At 43.1% G+C, this 23,559-nt stretch overlaps 1 protein-coding gene across 1 annotated transcript in view; it reads left to right on the top strand.

The window, feature by feature from the left end:
• CEP120 (centrosomal protein 120) overlaps positions 1-23,559 on the top strand; it is a 410,430-nt gene that overhangs the window by 87,250 nt on the left and 299,621 nt on the right. Inside the window, 3 exon segments of the mRNA XM_030193546.1 lie at positions 4,789-4,986; positions 12,540-12,764; positions 19,248-19,464. Coding sequence (XP_030049406.1) covers positions 4,789-4,986; positions 12,540-12,764; positions 19,248-19,464 — 640 coding nt within the window.

Genomic DNA, 23,559 nt, shown 5'->3' with positions numbered 1-23,559 from the left:
TTAGAGAGAGCTCTTCTGTCCGGATGGTGTTCCCAGTCTCAGGAGTGCAAAACTCAACTTCCCTGCCAGAGCTGGTTTTGAAACAAATCAGGAGAAAGTTAAAAGAAATTAAGGGCTTGTGGCTTTTTAGGGTCAACACAGTGTAGAATAGTAACCTGGAACGTGGGGGGGATTTCCTCCCCGATTAAAAGGAAGAAGAGCCTGACGCATCTAAAATGCCTTAAGGCAGACATAGCCTTCAGGAAACCAGATTCACAGTCCAAGAGCACAACAAGCTCAGACATGGCTGGGTGGGACAACTTATTTGTGCCTCTGCTGATGGACAGAAACGGGGGGTAGCAATACTGTTTAATAAGCGGCTGGCTCATACTGCTGAGACCATCTTGGAGGACCCACAAGGCCGGTATATTTTGACTAAGTTATGGCTCCAAGGCAGAGAAATATATTTACTTAATGTCTATGCGCTCACTCCCTATGATGCGAAATTCTTTCCAGGGTTGTTGAGAGATCTTCACCCATTTCAGGGGAAACACTTAATTATTGTTGGTGATATGAATACACTGATGGATCCAATCGAGACTGTACAGGTGTCCGGAGGGGTGGGACCATGGGAGGTAGGGATAGAGGGATGTTGAGGGAATTTGCATGTTCTCTCTCTGTGGTAGATGCTTGGAGGCTTCTGCACCTGGGTGACAGGGATTTCTCACACAGATCTAGAGCCCATGGCTCGTGGGTACGCCTTGATTATGCCCTGGTGGCCACGGGTCTTTTTCCATGGGTCACGGAGGCCGGCCTAGAGCAGGTGGTGATTTCAGACCTTGCCCCTGTCTGGTTTGAATTGGAAGCTCCGGGGGGCTTGGAGATTTTCTAGTTATTTATCACATAAAGACTTTCAAAAGTTCCTACGACTAAAGTGGGAGGATTATGTAACGCATAATAAATCACATAAATCTAATCAATTATTTTGGTGTGCTGCAAAGGCAGTACTTCGAGGAGAACTGATTGGTTATATAGCATCACGCAGAAGGAAAATTGTGACTAACATTATTCATTTAAATAGGCAACTGCGAAGAGCCAGGCGCATATATATAGCTTCCCCTGCAGAAGCACATAAGGAAAATTATCTGTCAACACACGTGACGATCAACTCTCTACTGCATGAGCGAACGCAGTGTACGTTGATATATCAAAAGTACCATTTTGCTCGATTTGGTGACAGGCCAGGTGGTATGTTGGCTAGGATGGTAAAGGTACGGGGAGGAAATTGGATGATAACAGTGCTGTAGGATAAGGTGGGGAGAGTTGTAAATAGGGCTGAATTGATTTGAGAAGTATTGCATGATCATTTCCAACAACTATATGCCCAGAGGGAGCCAGTGGAAAGTGGTAGGATACGAGAATTTCTGGAAAGGGCAAGAATGCCTCGACTTAGTGACGAGGCGGTGGCTAAGTTGGAGTCTCCCTTATACGTCAAGGAGTTACAACGGGTCATTAAGGGGTTAAAACCCTTTTCTGCGCCGGGGGTCAATGGATTTTCTGGTGAATTTTATAGGATATTACAGCATTCTCTACTGGGTCCATTGTTTGAGTACCATCAATCAGTAATCCGCGGAGGGAGCTTTCCTGCTTATGAAAACTTAGCGCGGATTTCCCTGATGCTGAAACCAGGGAAGTCCCCAGAGGAGCCTGAGTCGTACCGCCCCATCCCCGCCCCATTACTGGCTAAGATCCTAGCTGATAGGATAGCGATCCACCTCACAGAATTGGTGGGACCTGCGCAGGTAGGATTCATTCCTCAACGTTGCTCCGTCTTACATATAGGCAAAGTGCTTCTATCTATGGCTCAATGTATTTATCATAAAGTTCCAGCGATAGTAGCCTGGACGCTGCTAAGGCATTTGACCGAGTGGGGTGGGGGTTTTTGTTCCAGGTGCTGGAGTGGGCAGGGTTCCCAGATGGCTTTATTGGGGCACTGAAAACTTTATATAGCGGGATGGAAGCACACATTGCGGTTAATGAGGGGCAGTTGAGGAACTTTGAAATGCATCAGGGAACCAGGCAGGGATGTCCGCGGTCCCATATATTGTTTGATATAGCTTTAGAACCATTAATTTGGATGCTAAACTTGAGTGATAGGGTTGAGGGAGTGAATGTAGGGGACCAGGAGGTTAAAGCGCTTGCGTACGCTGACGATATTTTGCTTCTTCTAACTGATCCTCAATCCTCTCTTAACGGTGCTTTGGATTTAATTCAGGAATATGGAGCTTTGTCGGGATTTACCCTTAATCCTCACAAATCCTGTGTGATGGCGTTAGATGACAGGATGAGAAGTTCATGGGAGGGGGAGTTTCCACTTAGATGGGTAGACTTGATGTTAAAATATTTAGGGATATCTCTCTCCAGGGACATGGCTGACCTATATAATGTGAATATCAATCCACTGTTAGATCTAACTAGGAATAAGTTGGCAATGTGGAAAGCCCTCCCGCTTACGGTATGGGGGCGGATTGCACTATTTAATATGCTTTTGGCCCCTAAGTGGATGTATGTGTTTCAACAACTCCCCCTTTTCCTTAAGTGTCGGGAGGAGAAGGCTTTGCAGAGACTCCTACAGGATTATTTATGGCAAGGGAAGAGACCTAGATTACCACTGGATATAGTTTCTACTCCGAGAGATGGGGTGGGGTGGGGTGGGGTGGGGGTAATGGGCCTTCTTAATATCAGATCCCTAACAATTGCATGTGCAATGCACCACATTAATGACTGGTATCGGGGATCTTCTGATTTCTCTTTAACATCGATAGAGACGGCTATGTTTCCAGAGGTCCATTTTAGTCACCTGTTACATTCAGGAGGCATATTGCCAACTCATGTTTTTCTAAGACATCTCTTGCTGCAGTCGCTGAGAGCTGCATGGCGTTGGATGTGCAGGAGGCATCATTTTTCAGCGGTTAGTTCCCCCTGGCTCTCTCTATATGTAACAACTGATCATTTCCACTGGGTCAGGGGAAGAGTGTTTTCAGCATGTGGGCAAAGAGGGGTATTGTGTATTTGGCGCATGTAGTCACAGATGAGGGGCGCTTGCGTACTTATTCAGATTTACAGTTACAATATGGCATTCCGTCTGGGCAGTTATTTGAGTACTTTCAATTAAAGCACTATATTGATACTCTGACCTGGACTGACCTGACGGAGGATGTAGTGGAGATGCTTGCGGAGGCCTTCTCATTGGGGGCACAAGTATCAGTCCCTTTGAAATTCCATCATCAATATTTAAAGGACTCAACTGAAGAGGTAGATTATATGCACCTGGCTCGTAGCTGGGCGAGGAAGCTTGGATGTGAGGTATCAGCAGATTTGTGTAGATCTTACATTAAATCTCTGTATGCGCAGAGACTTTCAATACCACAGAGAGAGAAATTGTATAAATGGGTTCTGAGATTGTATATATCCCCACGAAGGGCAGTCTGGGCGAAATTTGCGAGTAATGGGAATTGCCCTAAATGCGGAGCGGGGATGGTTAGGCTCGGACACATGTTTTGGTTGTGTCCGCTTGTACAGAGATTCTGGAAGGACTTATTAAAGAGTGTGGAACATTTCTGGGGCTGTACCTTGTTCATGACCCCTTACTGTTGTTTCATAGTTTCAAATTCTCGTCGGATCCTTCTGAGGGATTCAAGGGGTTTATTAAGGTGGCGATATTTTTTGGGATTGCTTCTATCTTGAGAGCGTGGCGATCCACTTTAGGTCCTTCGCTGCAGGAATGGAGGTCTCAGCTAATATCTCAGATGTGACTGTATCGCTGTGGGGTTACGGATTTAGAGTCCGTTCCAGGTAATACATTTCGGGCAATGTGGGAACCACTATGGGTCACTCTTCCTTCTCAAGGACGAAGTTGTTTATTGACTTTTTAGTTAAGACGTGTGATAGTAACTGGCTAATCTCTACAAGGGTGGAGAGGGCGGGCGGGAGGGGGGACTGGGAGGGCACTGAATATGTTATAACTATTTTCAGGTAGGGGGAGACGGGGTAAAACAGGGACGGCAATAATGATGATAATTTGTCTTGACCATATTCTTATTGGGGAATTTGCACTTTGCATTCTGTTATATGATATGATAATGATAATGTGTTTGTATTCTGAATTTCATCAATAAAAACTAATTAAACATAAACTTACCTGTTAATTTCCTTTCTTTGAATTCTGTCGGTCCAGAACCCACCTGGAAAAGCCTAGGTGTTGAATTTCAGTTTTGATTGCTGGTTGAGAAGACAAATTTTGAGTCTTGTTACTATGCCTAGATTCTGTTGTAAACCACTTTGATCATACCACAGAAAGATGAACTATTACAGAATTAAGGATTTTCTCTTTCCTTCAAGTCTGATGGTAGGAGTGGGGAGGGAGAGCAATTGGAGACCTCCTTGACTCACCTGTTTTGATGACTTAGCTGTATTAACATTCTTTTTAGCTTGGTCAATAGCACACTGGAAAGTTGGTAATCTGCCCTAACGCTTTAGTGCTAATATCATAGATAATATGTGGCTCTCATGGCATAAATCCATGCACCTGCACTGGTCTAGCAGGGTTAAGAAAATTAAAGTATAAGTTTTACATTTCACCTTTTTTTTTGGAGAGTACTGTAGAATGTCATAATATTTTTACTAAAAGAGAAAATATTTTAATAATTTTAACCAGCTATCGGTACCAACTTTTTATTTTGTTATAAATTTCATGTTATTTAACATTCATTTTACAAATACTTACTGTTTCTTTTATCATATTTGTAGTTGATTTCCAGTACAATGAAACTGCCAGAGCGACAGCCAGAATTTTTCTTTTACTATTCATTGTTGGGAAATGATGTCACCAATGAACCCTTCACTAATTTAATGAATCCAAACTTTGAGCCAGAGAGGGCGTCCGTTAAGATACGTAGTAGTCTTGATATCCTTCGTATGTACTTTACAGCGCATCCAAAACTACAGGTAACTAATTTGATTAATTGTATTTTCTTCATCTTTACTTGTCTATTTTCCCTTCTTACCCAAATATTGTGAGAAGGATCTAATAAATATCTTGAAACACTATCATAAAGAGAGCCTGAGAACTATTGCAGTATTCAGGGCTCCTTTTTCTTGTCCCTTGTCTGTCTTTCTGTCTCTAATGTATTCCTTCCCTTTGGCCATCTCCCTCTCTTCAGTATACTCCTTTGCTTCTTCAGATTCTTTTCCTTCCCTCTTCCCCTTTTTAACAGTTTACTAGCTTGTTTAACACCATGAACAATGCAAATACCTATTACTTACTTAGTTGATATGTGTATAGCTTAGCAAGTACCATCTCTTGTGTAATGAATTAGCTGCTCTAAAAAGGTTGGTGCAATGATGCAATCAAAGATTAGGAATAATACCCAAACTGCACATGGGTCACATGATCTAGCTGACTACGATCTAATATAGAGAGCTGCACGGGAACGGGGTTTACGGGAATCCTGCGGAACCCGCGGGATTCCCGCAGGGACGGAAGTAGTTCTGCGGGGTTCCTGCGGGGACGGAAGCAGTTCCTGTGGGGTTCCTGTGGGGATGGAAGCAGTTATGCGGGGTTCCCGTGGAAGTGTAAGCTACACCTGCACCAGCCTCTCATCTACCGAGTACCAAGTTCTTTGAGCGCTGTCTCCTCCTCCTCCTTGCTTTAACAACACAAATGTGGAAAGTTCCATTAAGGAGATGGTAGAGACACAAATGATGATGGAATTCAAAAAGGCGTAGGATGAACACAGAGGATCTCTAATTAGAAAATGGAAGTTATAAAAAACCTAACCTTAAATGGCTGCATGTATGTGGATGTGTGAAGTGATGCTTAGATGTCGACTCTGGCTGTGATTAACTAGGGCCAATACCGGGCAGACTTGTATGGTCTGTGCCTAATATATGGAAGTCTGGTTTAGGATGGGCTGGAAAGGGCTTAGACAGCAACTTCAGTGGCTGGAACATAAGGACAGTTCTGGACAGATTTTTACGATCTGTGTCCCACAAATGAGAAGACGCATAGACTGGAGTGGGCTTCAAAGACAACTCCAGCAGTTGGAACATAAGGATAGGGCCAGATAGACTTCTATGGTCTATGTTCCAGAAACACAAAAGAAAGACGATAATCAAGTATATAATATCACACTCGTTGATTTAATCTTGAATTGATAATGAGTGTGACTATTGGGCAGACTGGATGGACCATTCAGGTCTTTATTTGCTGTCACTTACTATGTTACAATTAATCCTCTTTGCTCCCGGGCTGATGAGCAGACCTCAGCTCTGACACAGGTATGAGCATCGGATGTCACCTGACCTACTGGCGCGTGCATGTGGTGACTTATCACACAGTGCCAGTAAATCAGAGACAAATCTTACATGTGCACATCAGAGTGTTCCAAGTTTCAGCTTCCATTCCTTCCTTGCCTACAGTGCTATGGCTCAAATCCAGAGAGAGACTGAGGGAGCTGACTGGAATTTTCTTTTATGTACCATTAAATTCTTACAGTGATGGGTGGGGATGGGTTAAATTTTTGCGGGGACGGGTGGGGAGGGGTTGGGATGGGTTACATTTTTGCGGGAGATGGATGGGGATGGGTAAGATTCCAGTGGGGATGGGTGGGGACTGGTAAGATTCCAGCAGGGCCGGGTGGGGATGGGTAAGATTTCTGTCCCCGTGCAACTCTCTAATCTAATGCCACTGTAGACTGCCAAATGCTGTGCTCCTTCCAAAGAATCTGTAGACTGGGGTATTGCAGGTATTTTCTGATTATCTTTAGTCTACTAGAGTTCAGAATGTAATATTTGTATATTATTTATTTATTTATTGCATTTGTATCCCACATTTTCCCACCTGTTTGCAGGCTCAATGTGGTCTGCTGCTGAGTTGCTAGTGACTATTTCTACCCTTCTAATAATGCTGACTCAACACTCTATTCCTTAGTGCTCCTAAGAACTGAATTTGTTTCCATTCAAGGCTTCTGGTGCCTGCATTTTCAGAGCCACGGTAGGATAGCTTTGCCTTTTCAGATAGTGTTCCTCATTGGTACTGCAGTGGTGAGCCATAGCCTTCAAAGCTTCATCTTGTACTTGCTCTATGAATTCACAGCCATGTTCCTTGATAAAGCACATTTGACCTTTCACAGGAGCACTTGGAACAAACCTTTCTCGAAACGTATTATGTAGGATTTCTCTATTAAATTATTAGAGCCTTGTACCTCTTGGTTATACCTTTTTACCCATGACGTGGTGGACAGGGTTCTATTAGTGGTGGCTACATGCATTGAATAGTTCATAGCAACTATGCTGTTTATCTTATGTCACCGTCATGTCTGTTGGCCAGAAGCCACAGCAAAAAGGCATATAGGTTCCAGAATAAGGTTATGCCACAGCCTCAGGTGAATGCCCTCACTATCAGGACAGGTCTATCCTCAGCCTGGGGCATGTGTAGGTGGAATTCAAGAAGGGAGTGGCATATACCCAGAGCTTTCAAAAGGAAGCCAAGCATTAAATGAAATACTTTTTGCATGCCTAAGAAGACCACCTGGATTTTTGCACAGAGTGTCCATTTCAGGCCTAAATGAAGGCCTGATGAAGGAAATTAACCTGTGCAGAGAACCAAATACAGCATTAACCACTTTACTGGGTAGACCAGATAGGACGCTTTGCTGTTTATTTAGTCATTATTTACTATGTAGCTAAGCCTGTTTGGTGTGTTTTCTTTGCGTGCCCCAAATAGAAAATTTGAAAACATTGTTCAGGCATAAGTGCTGTGCTTTAGGGGACATTTGTGGGTGAAGGGGATATAGGAGTACAATAGGGCAAATTTTTATATAATAGGAGCCTGGGAAGCACCCTGTTTGGAGGCAGTTCATCCTGGGTCTCTAAATTGTTTATTAGGGTTTTACAAGGGCAGGGGGAAGAATGTGCTTGTTTTGACTTCAGTACACAATTCTTTCGTTCTTTTTATAAATAGACATTACTGTAGCATTCAACTTAATACATAGTGATATTCTGTTATACCATCTACAAACCTTAGAAATTGAAGGCAAGTTTTATCATGGTTTACATCTTTCCTGGATTAGCATTATTTCTGTGTGCAATAAGGCACAGATAAATTGGATTGAAGACGTTTATCTACTAGAGTTAACTCAGGGCTCTGCTCTATCAACAGTCTTTTTTAACATATACTTAAAATTTCCTATCTGTTGACTTCTAGCATGTTATTCTGCTGCAGGAAGTCTTTAGTTTTTAAAAGTTTTTGTTGTTGATTTTTCTGTCACAGTATTAACCTATTGTTCTTTGTTTTTTCTTGATATTTAAATTCAGTCATCAATTCTGAGCAAAAATGCCAAATGTTCTCACCTGCTTTTGTTTATATTTGTCAGTCTCTAGTTTTTACCACACTCCTGTGATTTAGTTCTCATTTTCCCTTTATCACAGTGCTCTCAATATATTTCTCTTAAAAAAAAAAAAAAAAAGTTTGCTTCTTGTCTTGCTTGTCCTATCTACTGCTAAACTCAAGGATATTTTGCATTTGAAATTTCTTTGTTTGTTTTGCCCAGCAGTTTCTTCTCCTTTTGGTGCTAAAATCTAAATCCTGCACTAGTAGTCATTTACATCTCCACTGGACTTCCCCCCTATTTTGAAGCCCCATCCCTGTTCACCTGCCAGTGGTGTGCTGGTAAATGTTTAACAGGCTCTCTCCCTGGTCCACCTCTGCGCCTCTCCTCAAAATTGCAGAGCTGGCTATAGCCGGGGAGATAGCCTGGGGGGGGGGGGGGGAGGGGGCAATGCATTACTCTCTCCAGGAAAAAAAAATGATCCCAGGTTCCAATCTAATTCATGTTTAATGTGAGATAAAATGCCGTAAATAAATATAAACTTTTAACGTTGAGCACCTGATTCTCAAAGTGGACATATTCCAAACACTATAATGAAAATAAAATGATTTTTCTACCTTTGTTGTCTGTTGACTTTGTTTTTCTGATCATGCTGGCCCAGTATTTGATTCTGCTGTTATCTGTCCTCTTAACTCCGTTTCCAGGGCTTCCTTTCCATTTATTTCTTTACTTTCCTCCTTTCTATTTCATTTCTTGCCCTACATCCGTAAGTAAAAGCTGGGTCCTCTGCAGACTTGACTGTCCAGTGGATCCAGCTTCTGCCTATTTTCTCCATCCATGAGCAGTTTTTCTCCTCTCTTCCTTTTCCCTCATCTCCTTCCTCTCTCTTCCCTCCCCTCCATCCATGTCCAGCATTTTTCCTAGCCGCCCTCCATCCATGTCCAACATTTCTCCTCTCTCCCCTCCATTCATGTTCATCTCACTTCCTCTCTCTTCCCTCCCCTCCATCCATGTCCAGCATTTCTTCTCTCTCCCTGCTCTCCCCTCCATCCATGTCCAGCATTTCTTCTCTCTCCCTGCTCTCCCCTCCATCCATGTCCAGCAACTCTGCTCTCTCCCTGCCCTCCCCTCCATCCATGTCCAGCAACTCTGCTCTCTCCCTGCCCTCCCCTCCATCCATGTCCAGCAACTCTACTCTCTCCCTGCCCTCCATCCACCCATGTCCAGCAACTCCTCGCCTCTCCCCTTCCCTCCATCAATATCCAGCAATTCTCTTCTCTCCCCTGCCCCCCTCCATCCATCCATCCATACCCAGCAATTCTCTTCTCTCCCCTGCCCCCTCCATCCATCCATCCATCCATACCCAGCAATTCTCTTCTCTCCCCTGCCCCATCCATCCATACCCAGCAATTCTCTTCTCTCCTCTGCCCCCCTCCATCCAGCCATACCCAGCTATTTTCTTCTCTCCCCTGCCCCCTCCATCCATACCCAGCAATTCCCTTCTCTCCCCTGCCCCCCTCCGTCAATCCATACCCAGCGATTCTCCTCTCTCCCCTGCCCTCCCCTCCCATTTGTATCCACCTGCCCGCCCTCTTCTCCGCCCAACATCCCCCTTTCTCTTCCTGCCACAATGCCACCTTGCGTGCCGTGGTTTAAATCTTTTTTTACCTCTGTCGAAACGGCCGCGTAATTGAAAGCCCTGCCCATTAAGCCTTCTCTTCGTGAGTATGTTCCCTCAGAGTCCCGCCCTTGCGGAAAGAGGAAATGATGTCAGAAGGCGGGACTCTGAGGGAACAAACTTACGAAGGGAAGGCTTGATGGGCAGGGCTTTCAATGACGTGGCCGCTTCGACGGAGGTAAAAAAAAGATTTAAACCTGATAAATCTGAAGCACTGGCCATATCGGCAGACACGAGACGACTTTGGGAAAGACAATTCCCATTGAAGTGGGTGGACAAATCATTCCGGTATTTGGGGGTCCTTCTTGCGGCTCAGACAAAGGGAATATACAGATTAAATGTTCAGAGGCTAGTGGATAAGACGGCGCAGCTCTTACAAGCCTGGAGGACTTTGATATTATCTCTATCGGGCCAACTGTGTTTAATCCGAATGGTAATTCTGCCTAGATGGTTATATGTGATGCAAACGCTACCATTACGTTTGCTAGCGAAGGATATTAGATGTTTTTACCGTCTGGTGATGAGATTTTGTTGGGCGTACAAGATAGCGAAGATCAGATTGCCATTTCTCTGGGGTGGGTGGAACCAGGAAGGGCTGGGATTATCTAACATTCAATACTATAATCTGGCATGCCTTTTGAGACACGTACGAGATTGTTTGTTTGTTTTTTTTTTCTTCAAGTTACCATACACCTCTTCAGCTAGAGGAAGTCCTTTTTAGGCCCTATAAATTGATATCGTTGTTGCAGGGGAATAGGGTTGCTCTGCCACTGCCCATTAGACAATCTGTACTCCTATGCCCTTTACAAGAGGCCTGGAAATTCTTGGGGAAGTGCCTGGGGGGCGACCCTCGAACAACAGAGCTTTTAACCATTAGAGGGAACCTGATGTTTTTACCAGGGTTGGAAAACCCGACTTTTGTACGGTGGGAACAATTGGGTCAATTGGGGACAGTAGTGAATTCGGAGGGAGAAATCAAACCTTTAAATCAATTAATTTCCCCTGAGTTTATTAGATGGGGTGACACTTTTGCTTATTGCCAGTTAAAACACTATGTCCAGTCCCTAGACAAAGAGGTGCTTAAAAGTAAACTGGGGGAAAAGATCCAGATATTATTTGAGGAGTTGTCAGAGGAGGCTCCCTCAATTTCTGGCATTCAGAAGAAATTGTAGTTCTTGAGACCTGGAGAGGAGCCGATCCAGCTTCGACAGCGTTGGGAAGTGGATGTGGGGCGTGGCCTTTCTTCTTGGGATATTGCGGCTCATCTCAGAGGTATCCCTAAACTATTGAGAGGGCAGGTTACCCAGAATGTGCCTTCCGTGTAGTACATAGGGCATATTTTACATAGGTCCAATTCTTCAGAGCGGGTGGAATTACTGTACCTACTTGTTTGAAATGTAAATTATCTGATAACACTTTCTATCATGCGTTTTGGGGATGCTTAATGATAAGACGTTTCTGGAGGCGAGTGGTGGCCTTTTTGTCCCAGTTGATGAAAAGACAAGTAAGCGGGACCTTTTCAGTTGGTTCTAGATTGCCCTGGGTCATTTCAAGGGTTAAATGCAGAAGAAATATTATTGTGTTGTAAATTGTGTTTGCTAGCGCGGAAGTGTATTTTACAGTCATGGACCTCACCGGAACCCTGGAATTTTGGCACTGGCGCAACCAAGTACATCAGCTACTGAGTTGGGAAGCCCAGGAGGCCAGAGGTTCTTGTAAACGCAAAGCACGATTTCTTAAGGTGCGGGGTCCTTTCTTAAGCACTCTTACACAGAGAGGTAGAATTCTTATTCTTAATAAGCTATGATTGAATGAGGATGATAGGATTATCAGTAGTAAAGATCACATGGTGTAGTCTACGGAAGGGAAGGGAGAAGGGGGGGTGGGAAGAAAAGATGGGAGGGAAAGGGATAAGGGAAATATAGGTGGGGAAGGCGGCCGCTGATATGTATGGTTTCAATAACAGTTGAAATAATACGGACGAGGCTGAAATACAAACTCGACAGCAGGGATGAGAATGTACATGTTAAAAGTTTGATGATGATAATGGTTTGCTGCACTTCACCGGATAAGGTATATGTTGAATTTATGGGTATATATTGGTGATTGTGCATATGTAATGTTGAATTCAATAAAAATGTTGAAACATAAAAAGATTTAAACCCTGGAGGGTGTTGGGTGGGTGGGCCTGGAGGGAAAGTGGCTGGGCCTGGGCCCATCCAGGCCTGCCCGTGGCTACGCCCCTGTTTTATAGTGACAATCTACTGGGACCATGCTTTAAAAATTAATGCATAATGATGTAACTGAGTCAACAAATCTGCCCCGTATCTGATGCCTTCATTATTTGTATCTTTTCTTTTTCTTCATTTGTTTTAAGGCTGTTAATTCAGACTGTTTTCATGAACTGACATTAATATGAATGACCTGCCTGCAATAGTCTATTTCTAGAAAGGCAGATCTATTTTAACAGAATATTTTTATTTTTCTAACAGGTCCATCTTTGTTGTGGGGATCAGTCACTTGGCAGCACAGAGATATCGCTAACTGGTTTGCTAAAGGAGAATGCAGAGATAGAGCAGCAGCCTGTAGTTGTTGAAGGGGCATTTATCCTTATTCCTCCACATAGAACCAAACAAAATCTGCCACCATTGCCTCTAGAAATGGCTCCTGCTGTTGGCGTGTCAGTGGCCCTACAAAAGGAAGGCATTCTTAACAAGGTAAGGTTTACGCATTGGGCTGCCTTATTACTTAGAGGCCATTTACTAAAGGTGTTGAGCCTTAGCACATACTTGGTGTGCAAGAAAACATTTACCATTTTTTTCTTTTAATGTATTAAACATGTGTTGTTTAGTTTTTTTTAAATATTTTTGGGAGGGGACATGTCATGGGTGGGAAATGGGCATGGAAGTGTTATCTAGATAGCACGTTATGATTAGTGTGTGCTAACTGGATAACTGAGACTTAAAGCAGAAGCACTCTTAAATTAGTGCCCCTTAAATAGGAGACAGTAAGTGCTCATGTGTTTAAAGTTTTTCATGTCTCACTCATTGATAGAAAAAATTTCTTTAAACTGCTGTTAAATCTGGACAGCATACAGAATACATTTCAGGTAGTATTTTTCATTTGAGAGCTAAACTCCCTTTCTCCGAGGAAATGTAGGCTGTTGTTTTCTCACAGCTGGGTGACGTCATCTGATGGAGCCCGGTGCGGGCGCTGACTAGCGAGATTAACTTACTACTTTCTAGTAGCATCCCACTGCACATGTGCTGGTGCCTTCCTGCAAGCATGGGTTCCTCACTCTTCGTTTTTCTACAGAGAAGGGAGGACTTGTCATCATGTTTTCCTCTTGGTGTGTATTTTCTCTCTTGTTCGCCGTGCCTTCCTGTGCAGGTATTTGTCCTTTTTTTGAGAGATTTCCATTTTTTCTTTATTTTCTTTTGATTGATTTTAATTTTAGTAGTTTTTTTCCAGCTCTTAAAGGTTTCCTTTCTTTTTCATGAGTTGCTAGGCCTGTTTAGGTGGAGCATCGACCTCAATTTGAACGCTGTCCATTTTACTGTTCACAGTTGAGGAGTTTAATTTGATGTGAGGACTCTGAAAGGAGTCCAGTTCCAGTCATGCTGAGACCGGGACGGGGGAGAGGTTTTCCTTTGAAATGTAATGATTCTTCTTCACTAATCCCTTCTAGACAAAAGGTTCACCCTCTAGTGGTCAGAGCCCCAGTGAAAACACTAGTTAGGCAGAGAAACTACCAGTCCCAGAAACCACTGGGGCATCAGCAGGACTCTCAGGAACAGGAGGGAGGGGTGAATGATTGGGAAATGAGCTCTGATCCAGGGAATGAGCAGCAGCTGGGGGAACCCAGGGTGGATGAGGAGATGGAATGGGATATAGAGGAAGGAGGAGAAGAGAAAGAGGAGCAGTGCATGGAGGTTGGAGGGCTTGCTCAAACTTCCTCAGGAAAGGTAAAGGCTCTGGTGGCGGGAGTGTGGCCCAAGCTATGTATACTTGGAGAGGAGAAAATAATCCAGTGGGGAAGCCACTGGTGGAAGAAGCTAACCCATAAACTATCTAAGGGTAGAAGATAGTGCTGATGAGGGGAGGCTACAATTGGGAGCAAGACAAAGATTTGCTGTTTGTGATATTCTGAGTTAAGATTGGACTGTGTTAATAAGCTGAATGTGGAAAAACTGAACTGACTCTTGCATTGTTGATGAGGAAACTGCTTGAAGATTAAGACTGTATTAAAAGGTGCTGAGAAAATAAAGACCTGTGGTTTTCAAGAACTATAAGACTGCTGAAGTTTTGTGTGGCCCAGTCGTGAGCTGATCCTGGGCGCAGGTCAGCTGGGGAGCGGTTAAACCAGGACAAACAGTGCAGCGAGGAGGTGGTTTGGAGCCCATACCGGGGAAACAGTCAGCCAAGCTAAGCAGGATTAGCTCTGGCCACCACGTGGAAGGGAGACCCAGCTCACATTGACCATGATGCTTTTCTTGATGTCCTTAGAAGATCCTCATCACACAGAACGAGGGATCTCTTCTGCATCCCAACCTCCATTCCCTGGTCTTGGATACTGAGAGCATAGAAGTTGAATTCTTAGATTTGCTCTAGGGAGTCTCCTGCATCTTGCTGGCTTCCAGGAAAGACTCCACTAAGAGGTGTTACTCATTTAAGTGAAGGAGGTTTGCTGTCTCGTGTGAATGCAAGGCCTTAGATCCCTACACAAAAAGTGCTTGAATATCTCCTGCACCTCTGAATCTGATTTGAAAAACAACTTTGTAAGGGTTCATCTAAATGCAATTAGTGCTTATTGCTGTGTAGGAGGTAAGCCCATCTCTGTACAGCCTCTAGTTTTTCGCTTCATATGAGGTTTGTTATTAACAAAGTCCCCTGTCAAACCTCCAGCTGTGTCATAGGATGTCAACGTTGTCCTCACCCAACTGATGAAAGCTCCTTTCGAGCCTCTTGATTCCTGTCACTTAAAGTATTTGACCTGGAAATTTTGTGTTTTTGGTGGCAGTCACATCAGTGAGTTTCAGGCTCTAGTAGCTGATCCACCTTACACTAAATTTCACCACAATAGAGTAGTTCTACACACCCCACCAAAGTTCTTTCCTATAGTAGTGCGGAGTTCCATGTTTCCCAAAACCTCATGCCCATCCTGGGGAGTATACTGCATACCTTGGATTGCAAGTGAGCTTTTGGAGTGGACTAAAGCCCATAGACGGTCCTCCCAGCTTTTGTTTCTTTTGACCCAAACTGGATGGGGGTAGCTATTGGTAAGTGCACAATTTCTAATTGGCTAGCAGATTGCATCTCCTTTACTTATGCCCAGGTTGGGCTGAATCAAGAGGGTCATGACAAGGCTGATAATATCGGAGCCATGGCTATGTCGGTTGCACACTTGAAGTCAGCCTCCATAAAGGAGATTAGCAAAGCTGCGACTTGGTCATCTGCCCACACATTCACATCTCAGTGACAGCTGGTTCAGTTAGGCAGTCCTGAAGAATTTGTTCGGTGTCTGTCTAGGATCCAACTACACCCCCTCCTGGCCCAGTTTCCGTTAGTTCTAGGATGCATCTTCACAACTAGTATATAAATAGTTTCAGGTTAATTGACTTTCAGGCCTCAACGTTTTGTGTCTATTATCCTAGCATTGTTGTTTTTGGTGAGCCTGGTAGCTAGGGATTCCCAGCTGTGAGAATACAATGGCCTACTTGTCCTCAGAGAAAGCAAAGTTACTTACCTGTAGCAAGTGTTCTCTGAGGACGGCAGGCCAAGTATTCTCACATACCCTCCCATTTCCCCTTGGAGTTGTATTCTTTAGCCTTTTTCAAAAAATAACCGAGGAACCTATGCTCACATGTCTGACTGGAAGGCACCAGCACATGCGTGGTGGGATGCTGGCAGCAAGTTCTAAGTTAATCTCTGTAGTCAGTGTCTGCACCGGGATCTGTTGGATGACATCACCCAGCTGTGAGAATGCGTGGCCTGCTGGCTTCAGAGAACATCTGCTACAGGTGAGTAACTTATTAGTTTAATGCGTCTATAACAAAGGTATTTTATTCTAATGCAAACATAATTGCCAGTAACTTGCTAAACCTGTTTTCTATATCTGCAAGATTAGAGTGGCAGCTAGGACCTGCCTCCTGGATGGTTTGCTATATTAGTTTCTCCATATACGTTGCTGTTGTGGAAAATAGATAATGCAGCATAGATCACAAAAATCCTAAAAAAGTTAGTTGTGGACCATTAGTGCCAGGTTAGCTTGAGGTTTGTAAACTAAGACCACCTAATTTGCACAAATAGTAACATCAGATGCAGAGTTAAAAAAAAAATAATAATAATTTTCTAGAAATGCAAAATATTTATCAAAGCCTTGGCTTATTTATTTTGTACATGCTTAATTTCTACTCAAGCTTTCAAATGATTTTAATCATATATTATGTTCAACAACAAAAAAAATCCAGGGATGTAAATACTGTGGAACCCCAAACTACAGCTTGTTTGGTTCTCAAAAATCTAATGGTGCTTTTAAATGTGTGTGGGCATTCGTATCCACATTTGTGGATTTGCGCCATGAGAGCAGGACTTGGACAGCATAAAATAGGAAACAAAATGTTGATTAAGTAGTAACAGTATCCTTTGAAGCAGATGTGCTGAATTTAAAAACGGGTAGGTTGAGAGAGTAGTATATGAATGTTGGGGGGTGGGGAATGTGATAAAGCTTTCTAACCCCAATGAATAATAATTTTTTGAAATTGATCTATGATGGCTGTAAGTTAAGAAGACAATCATAAATGACCAGTAAAAAAAAGTAATTAGTAGGCACTAACCAACAGGTGAAAATTTCAGTCATGGCAAGAGTGAAGAGGATGGGCTAATATCTGGGTTTGATTTCTCAGTATATTATGATTACACCTTCAGAAATGCTGAGATTTCTCTTAATCACAGCCCAGTTCCTTATGTAGCTAATCGGCCACAGCGATGTTACTAGTTTTAAAAATTGTAGTATATATGTCCAACAAAATTGGCTGTATAGATATCAGCACTTATACAGTAAAGGACAGCAGATAAAGACCTGCATAGTCCATCTAGTCAGCCCAACGAGGCGAAGCCACACCTGCCACTTTGTTCACGTTTATATACAGATGTAAGGTCACCATGCCAGCATTATCTTTTTTTTAGTTCAGACTTGTTATTTAACAGGCCTAAAAAACATATAATTTATCTGGAATATCTGGTTCATTTTTGGCCCACCCTTTTAGGGCAATAATGCTTTTGCTAGCCACTGGGAAGAGTGAGAGAGATGCTGGTTGGTTCTGGATAGGTGAGAGAAGGAAGGGACCAAAAAAAGTATTTTTGAGGTACAAAAACCTAGGTGCCAGGACTATTTATTTATTTTTAGGCACCATGGCAACCTGGTGCTTGGGGTTTGTCGAGCTCTGTATATATCTACTAGAAAGTATTTAGAAACATAATTGGATTATTAAAAATAATTCACTAGTAACATTTAGGTAGAGTATTGTGATCTCAGTTTCCGTCCATTTGGATACATGGAAATAAAGTTCAAACAAATTGAGGTGATTACAGATTTACTTACCTGAAGCAAGTATTCTCCATTGACAGCAGGGATACGAGCCCTCACATATAGTAGATGTCAGAGCTAGTCTAACGTGCACGTTTATTCAGTGTCTAACGTACAAAGAGGTTCTGCATTGCTTTTATTGTTCTTAGTAACAGCTACCGATAATCCTATGCAAATACATTACTGAACTCATTTATTTATAACATTTATACCCCGCACTTTCCCACTCAGCAGGTTCAATGCAGTGTACATAGTAAATCATGTTAACAAAGTGATATAAAATGGATGCAGCTATAATATTGTAAGTAAAGAGGTAATCATTTATGTGTGGATAGGTAAGATGGGCATAAAGGAGGAAGGAAGAGTTAGGGGAAAGATAGGAGGGGGAGTATAGGGACTAACATATAGTTCAGTGTGTGAAAAATGTTATGGAGGGATAGGAAGGTGGGATGTATTAGATTGTGTGTTTTATAGTATTAAAATGGATGGAAACAGAGATCACAATACTCTACCTAGTATTAAAATGAGTATTCCATGCAATGCATAGAAAGGAGCACCTACCTTTTAACATTTTTTTCCAGCAGGTCTGGAACTGTTGTTGCATGAGGGCAGCTTCTTGGTGGAGTGTTCAGTTGCATTTTTAAATAGCGTGTGTGTATGAAATGTGCCATGTTGCTGTATTAAATGTGTGTGTGTCTCACACGCAGCAGTAGTGTTAAAAAGCTGTTGTGGGGAAAAAAGTGTTGGGGGGGAGAGGGAGAGAGGTATGGAGGTGTGTGTGCTTACTGGTGGGGAGGCAGAGAGTGGAGAGGCAGCCCACATAGAATCACCTTGATCAGGAGGATACTTGGCGTGCTAGCACCCGCAGAAGCAGCCCTTAAGGAGCATTGTTTCTGAGATGATTCTCCAGCAGCCCTGTTGGTAGGATAAATTAAAAATTTTTTATTAATCTGTTTTGGTTTTTTGGGAGAGGGGATTAGATCTTGAGAGAATCTACTATTTTTTTTTTTTTTGGTGGGGGGTGGGGAGGTAGAGGAGAGATTCTAACACTACTGCTGTGGATGGGGATGTGAGCCAAGGTTGCTGCTGGGGTAAGGGGTAGGTGATGAAGAGTGGCTGTGTTTGCTGGGAGTGAATGGGACTAGCTGTGGGGATGGGGTTAAAACTGCAGCTACAAGGGGCAGGTGGGCTAAGTAGAGAGTCTAAGGCTGCAGCTTTTGGGAGTGAACCGTCCCACCCACCCTTAGTTTCTGCAGCTTTGGCTTCTCTCTGATTGCCCCATCAACCACAGCTTAAAGCCTCTCTCCATTGCCAGATAGGCTGTAGGTGGGTGGGTGAAGGGGAGAGCAGTTGCCTTTTATCGGCTTCTTCCCTGCTACTTTGTTAAAAACATTTGCTGTGCATCATCTTGAGCACATTATGAATGTGAAATTTATAAATGTGCATAAAATGAACAAAAATTCCAGTTGTTCCAAGTCTGACGCCTAGATTTTTGGGCTGGCTCCTAGATCCTAAGAAACTTTGTACTTTGTTGATACCTGGTATAATATATTTTGGACTTTTATCATTCCACTGTTTGTTACTGAAATGTTCATGTGAATTCTCTCTGTAGCCTTTAAGCCAGTTACAAGGTGAAACTAAGGCAGAAAACCCAACAAAGAAAAGAGTTTTATCACCTACACTGAAGAAATCTCGGAGCCCAAAATCAAGACCCCAGAGTGCGTCACCAGCATTGCCTCGTTACAGCCACTCTCCTCCAACTAAAGATGAATCAACAGAAGGTGAAGTAGAAAGTCTACAGGAGGCTGATGCACCAGTAACTAAGAAAGGTAAGGTTTTCATGTAAGGTAAAAAACAAATTTATAAACAGATTTGAGAAAAGCATGTGCTTTCACTGAAGTCAGATTTCCTCCAGCACCTTGTATTTTATACTTGCTGTTTTTGGTTGCAATGATGGCAGGATATAATAAACATTTCACGGTAGGTGACTAAGAATATAAACAGAGTACTTGACCATTATTACAGGACTTGTACTGGCTACATGTTAGGGCTTGTATTTAATGGATGGTGCTCACAAGGAGATTTAATGACAGGCTTATGAGCCTATCCGGCTCACTGTCTGGGCTGAAGCTAGTGGGTAGAGCTTGCCGCCGTAATGATTAATCTAAAACAATAGCAAACTTGTGAGGTTTATATTGTTGTATTAAACTTCCTTAGTTTTGCATTCTCTATGTTAGAAGGGGTTGGTGGGGGGGAGATGTAAGGGGAGTTGTGGGGTTGGGGAGTTTTCAAGGGGTCTGTGAAGGGGAGTCGGGTTCTATTCAAAATGTTGTTATCAGTGCTCCAGAGCTTGCTTTATTTGCAATGCTGTATTATGGGTTTCAGGTTGTGCTATATGCATGTATTTTTGCTTATGATGACAGATATCTCTCTATATGAAACGCACCGCCTATGTTCTATGAGGCAAACTTACCCAGCATTCCAAGTTAATTTGTCATGGTCCAGATCAGTTTTCCATCATGAGTGCTTGCCCCGCCCTCGCGTCACAACGTGATGACGTTTGGGGCGGGGCAATGACACTCAACGAATCCCCAGTTACACCGCCCTCCGAAGCTCCACCCCCCCCACGCACACAGAAAAACAACAACCTACACAGATCCTCCACCCCCCCCCCCCCCCACGGAGTGCCGTCCGAACACCTGATCCACAGCGAACTACACGGGAGGGTAAGTCCAGCAACAAGGGGAGGGGGATGGTAAGGAAAGCGCCTTGCTAGCGCCCGTTTCATTAGCCTCAGAAACTGGCCTTTCTTACTAGTTTCTATATAAAAACAATAGAAAAAAATCTTATGACACTGGATTTTTTTTTTAATTTAACAACTTTTGAATTTATTTGAAAACTTCCTAAATGTACATATATATCATGAAAATAAAATTGAAAATCACTAAAACAGCATAAATTGTAGCTGGTAGAAACAGCATTACATAGTAACATAGTAGATGACGGCAGAAAAAGACCTGCACGGTCCATCCAGTCTGCCCAACAAGATAAACTCACATGTGCTACTTTTTGTGTATACCTTACCTTGATTTGTACCTGTCCTTTTCTGGGCACAGACCGTATAAGTCTGCCCAGCACTATCCCCGCCTCCCAACCACCAGTCCCGCCTCCCACCACCGGCTCTGGCACAGACCGAATAAGTCTGCCCAGCACCATCCCCGCCTCCCGTCACTGGCTCTGCCACCCAATCTCGGCTAAGTTCCTTAGGATCCATTCCTTCTGAACAGGATTCCTTTATGTTTATCCCACGCATGTTTGAATTCCGTTACCGTTTTCATTTCCACCACCTCCCGCAGAAGGGCATTCCAAGCATCCACTACTCTGTGAAAAAATACTTCCTGACATTTTTCTTGAGTCTGCCCCCCTTCAATCTCAGTTCATGTCCTCTTGTTCTACCGCCTTCGCATCTCCGGAAAAGGTTCGTTTGCAGATTAATACCTTTCAAATATTTGAACGTCTGTATCATATCACCCCTGTTTCTCCTTTCCTCCAGAGTATACATGTTCAGGTCAGCAAGTCTCTCCTCATACGTCTTGTAACGCAAATCCCAAACCATTCTCGTAGCTTTTCTTTGCACCGCTTCAGTTCTTTTTACATCCTTAGCAAGATACGGCCTCCAAAACTGGACACTATTCTAGGTGGGGCCTCACCAACGACTTATACAGGGGCATCAACACCCCCTTTCTTCTGCTGGTCACACCTCTCTCTATACAGCCTAACAACCTTCTAGCTACGGCCACTGCCTTGTCACACTGTTTCGTCGCCTTCAAATCCTCAGATACTATCACCCCAAGATCCCTCTCCCCGTCCGTACCTATCAGACTCTCACCGCCTAACACATACATCTCCCGTGGATTTCTATTCCCTAAGTGCATCACTTTGCATTTCTTCGCATTGAATTTTAATTGCTAAACCTTAGACCATTCTTCTAGCTTCCTCAGATCCTTTTTCATGTTTTCCACTCCCTCCGGGTTGTCCACTCTGTTACAGATCTTAGTATCATCCGCAAATAGGCAAACTTTACCTTCTAACCCTTTGGCAATGTCACTCACAAATATATTGAACAGAATCGGCCCCAGCACCGATCCCTGAGGCACTCCACTACTCACCTTTCCCTCCTCCGAGCGAATTCCATTCACCACCACCCTCTGGTGTCTGTCAGTCAACCACTTCCTAATCCAGTTCACCACTTCGGGTCCTATCTTCAGCCCCTCCAGTTTATTTAAGAGCCTCCTGTGGGGAACCGTGTCAAAAGCTTTGCTGAAATCTAAGTAGATAACGTCCATAGCTCGTCCCTGATTCAATTCTCCTGTCACCCAATCAAAGAATTCAATGAGATTCGTTTGGCACGATTTCCCTTTGGTAAAACCATGTAGTCTCGGATCTTGCAACTTATTGGCTTCCAGGAAATTCACTATCCTTTCCTTCAGCATCGCTTTATTTTGTGCTCATTTTTCTATACTGTTCTATACAGTACAGTAACATATGATCAAATCTCAGTGAGGATATGCTGTTTCCTGATGGTTCATCTTTAACTATTATTTAGTCTGTCTTGGGAAGCCTGGTGTTATAAAGATGGAATATATTGAAATTAAATTGGAGTAAAATTAAACTCTCCTTTCACTGGGGCACAATGAATCATATCTTCAGTTAATCTCTTTTGTATAAGTTTACATTAAATATACACAAATAGATTATTCTCTTTTGAGTGTGTTTCGGGGCCAAGTGGTTTTATAAGTCAAAATAATAAAAATAGGAACCAAGATGGCTGCTGTGTAGGACGCACCAGCTGGACGCTCCTCTCTTCATAATTGTTTTCCTACTTGGTATTACTCTGGACTCCCTGTACTATGGGAAAAAAGAGGAAGGGTAGTGAACGGAGGATTCTCTCTGTGCTAGCTCCTACCTCCAGGCTTTGGCAAACTTCTTTTTTGAGCTTTGGTGCCACAGCGGCTTCCACTCCAGGACCCTTCGGCACCTCTGCCAGATTCTCACGGGGGGCAGCAGTGGAGACGGAGCTTCTCTGAGCCCTGTCTGCCGGGCGACTCCTCTGTAGCTGGTGAATGCATCTGTGGCAGGAGGGCAGAGTCTCTTGTCGGCGGGAAGTGAGTTGTTTTCAGACTCAAGAGGTCTCCTGCAGCAATTTCTGCTTTGTAGGTTGTGTCATTTAAAGAAAAGGAATTGTAGCAGATGCAACACAATGTAAGTTTACAGCCCTCTGTTTGGGGGTTACTGCTTTCTAACCCTCCTCTGCTGTAGTTGGGAAAAGCCTAAAGTCATTACAATGGATTCTATATGGGAGGCATTATAAACTGTCAATAATTCTTTACTTAGATTTGTACTGCATTTACAAGTCAGCTCAATCAAGTTTCTGGCTCTGTTGTATCCCATGATAGGACCTTGGAGGAACATTCTACCCAGATAGTTTCTTTGAAGGCTCAACTTGCTGAGCTTCAACTGCCACAATATATTCCATCTTTATAACACCAGGCTTCCCAAGGCAGATTACAACAATAGTTAAGATGAAACCATCAGGAAACAGCATATTTTCACTGAGATTTGGCCATATATTACTGTATTGTATAGAACAGTATAGAAAAATTAGCACAAAGAATTGAGAGACAAGACCACTGTTAGGGCTATCTAGGGGTATGTAGTGGAGGATCTGATCCTATGTAATAGATTAGATTTGATTAATCTGATACCTCTTGGGTGTCTTTTTTTCTCCTGTTGTTTCTATTCCTTTTCCTTTATAGTGGCCGGTTATTAAAGTCAGTGTTTCCATATTACTTTGATGTAATTTCTGTGGTTTGTTATCTCAGTTGATTTTCTGTGATATGTAAATTGAAAAATTTTCAAACATA

The sequence above is a fragment of the Microcaecilia unicolor genome, chromosome 2 (genome assembly GCF_901765095.1).
Source record: "Microcaecilia unicolor chromosome 2, aMicUni1.1, whole genome shotgun sequence".
Taxonomy (NCBI): domain Eukaryota; kingdom Metazoa; phylum Chordata; class Amphibia; order Gymnophiona; family Siphonopidae; genus Microcaecilia; species Microcaecilia unicolor.
Note: the sequence above shows the minus strand (reverse complement) of the source record. Positions and strands in the feature narration are given on the sequence as shown.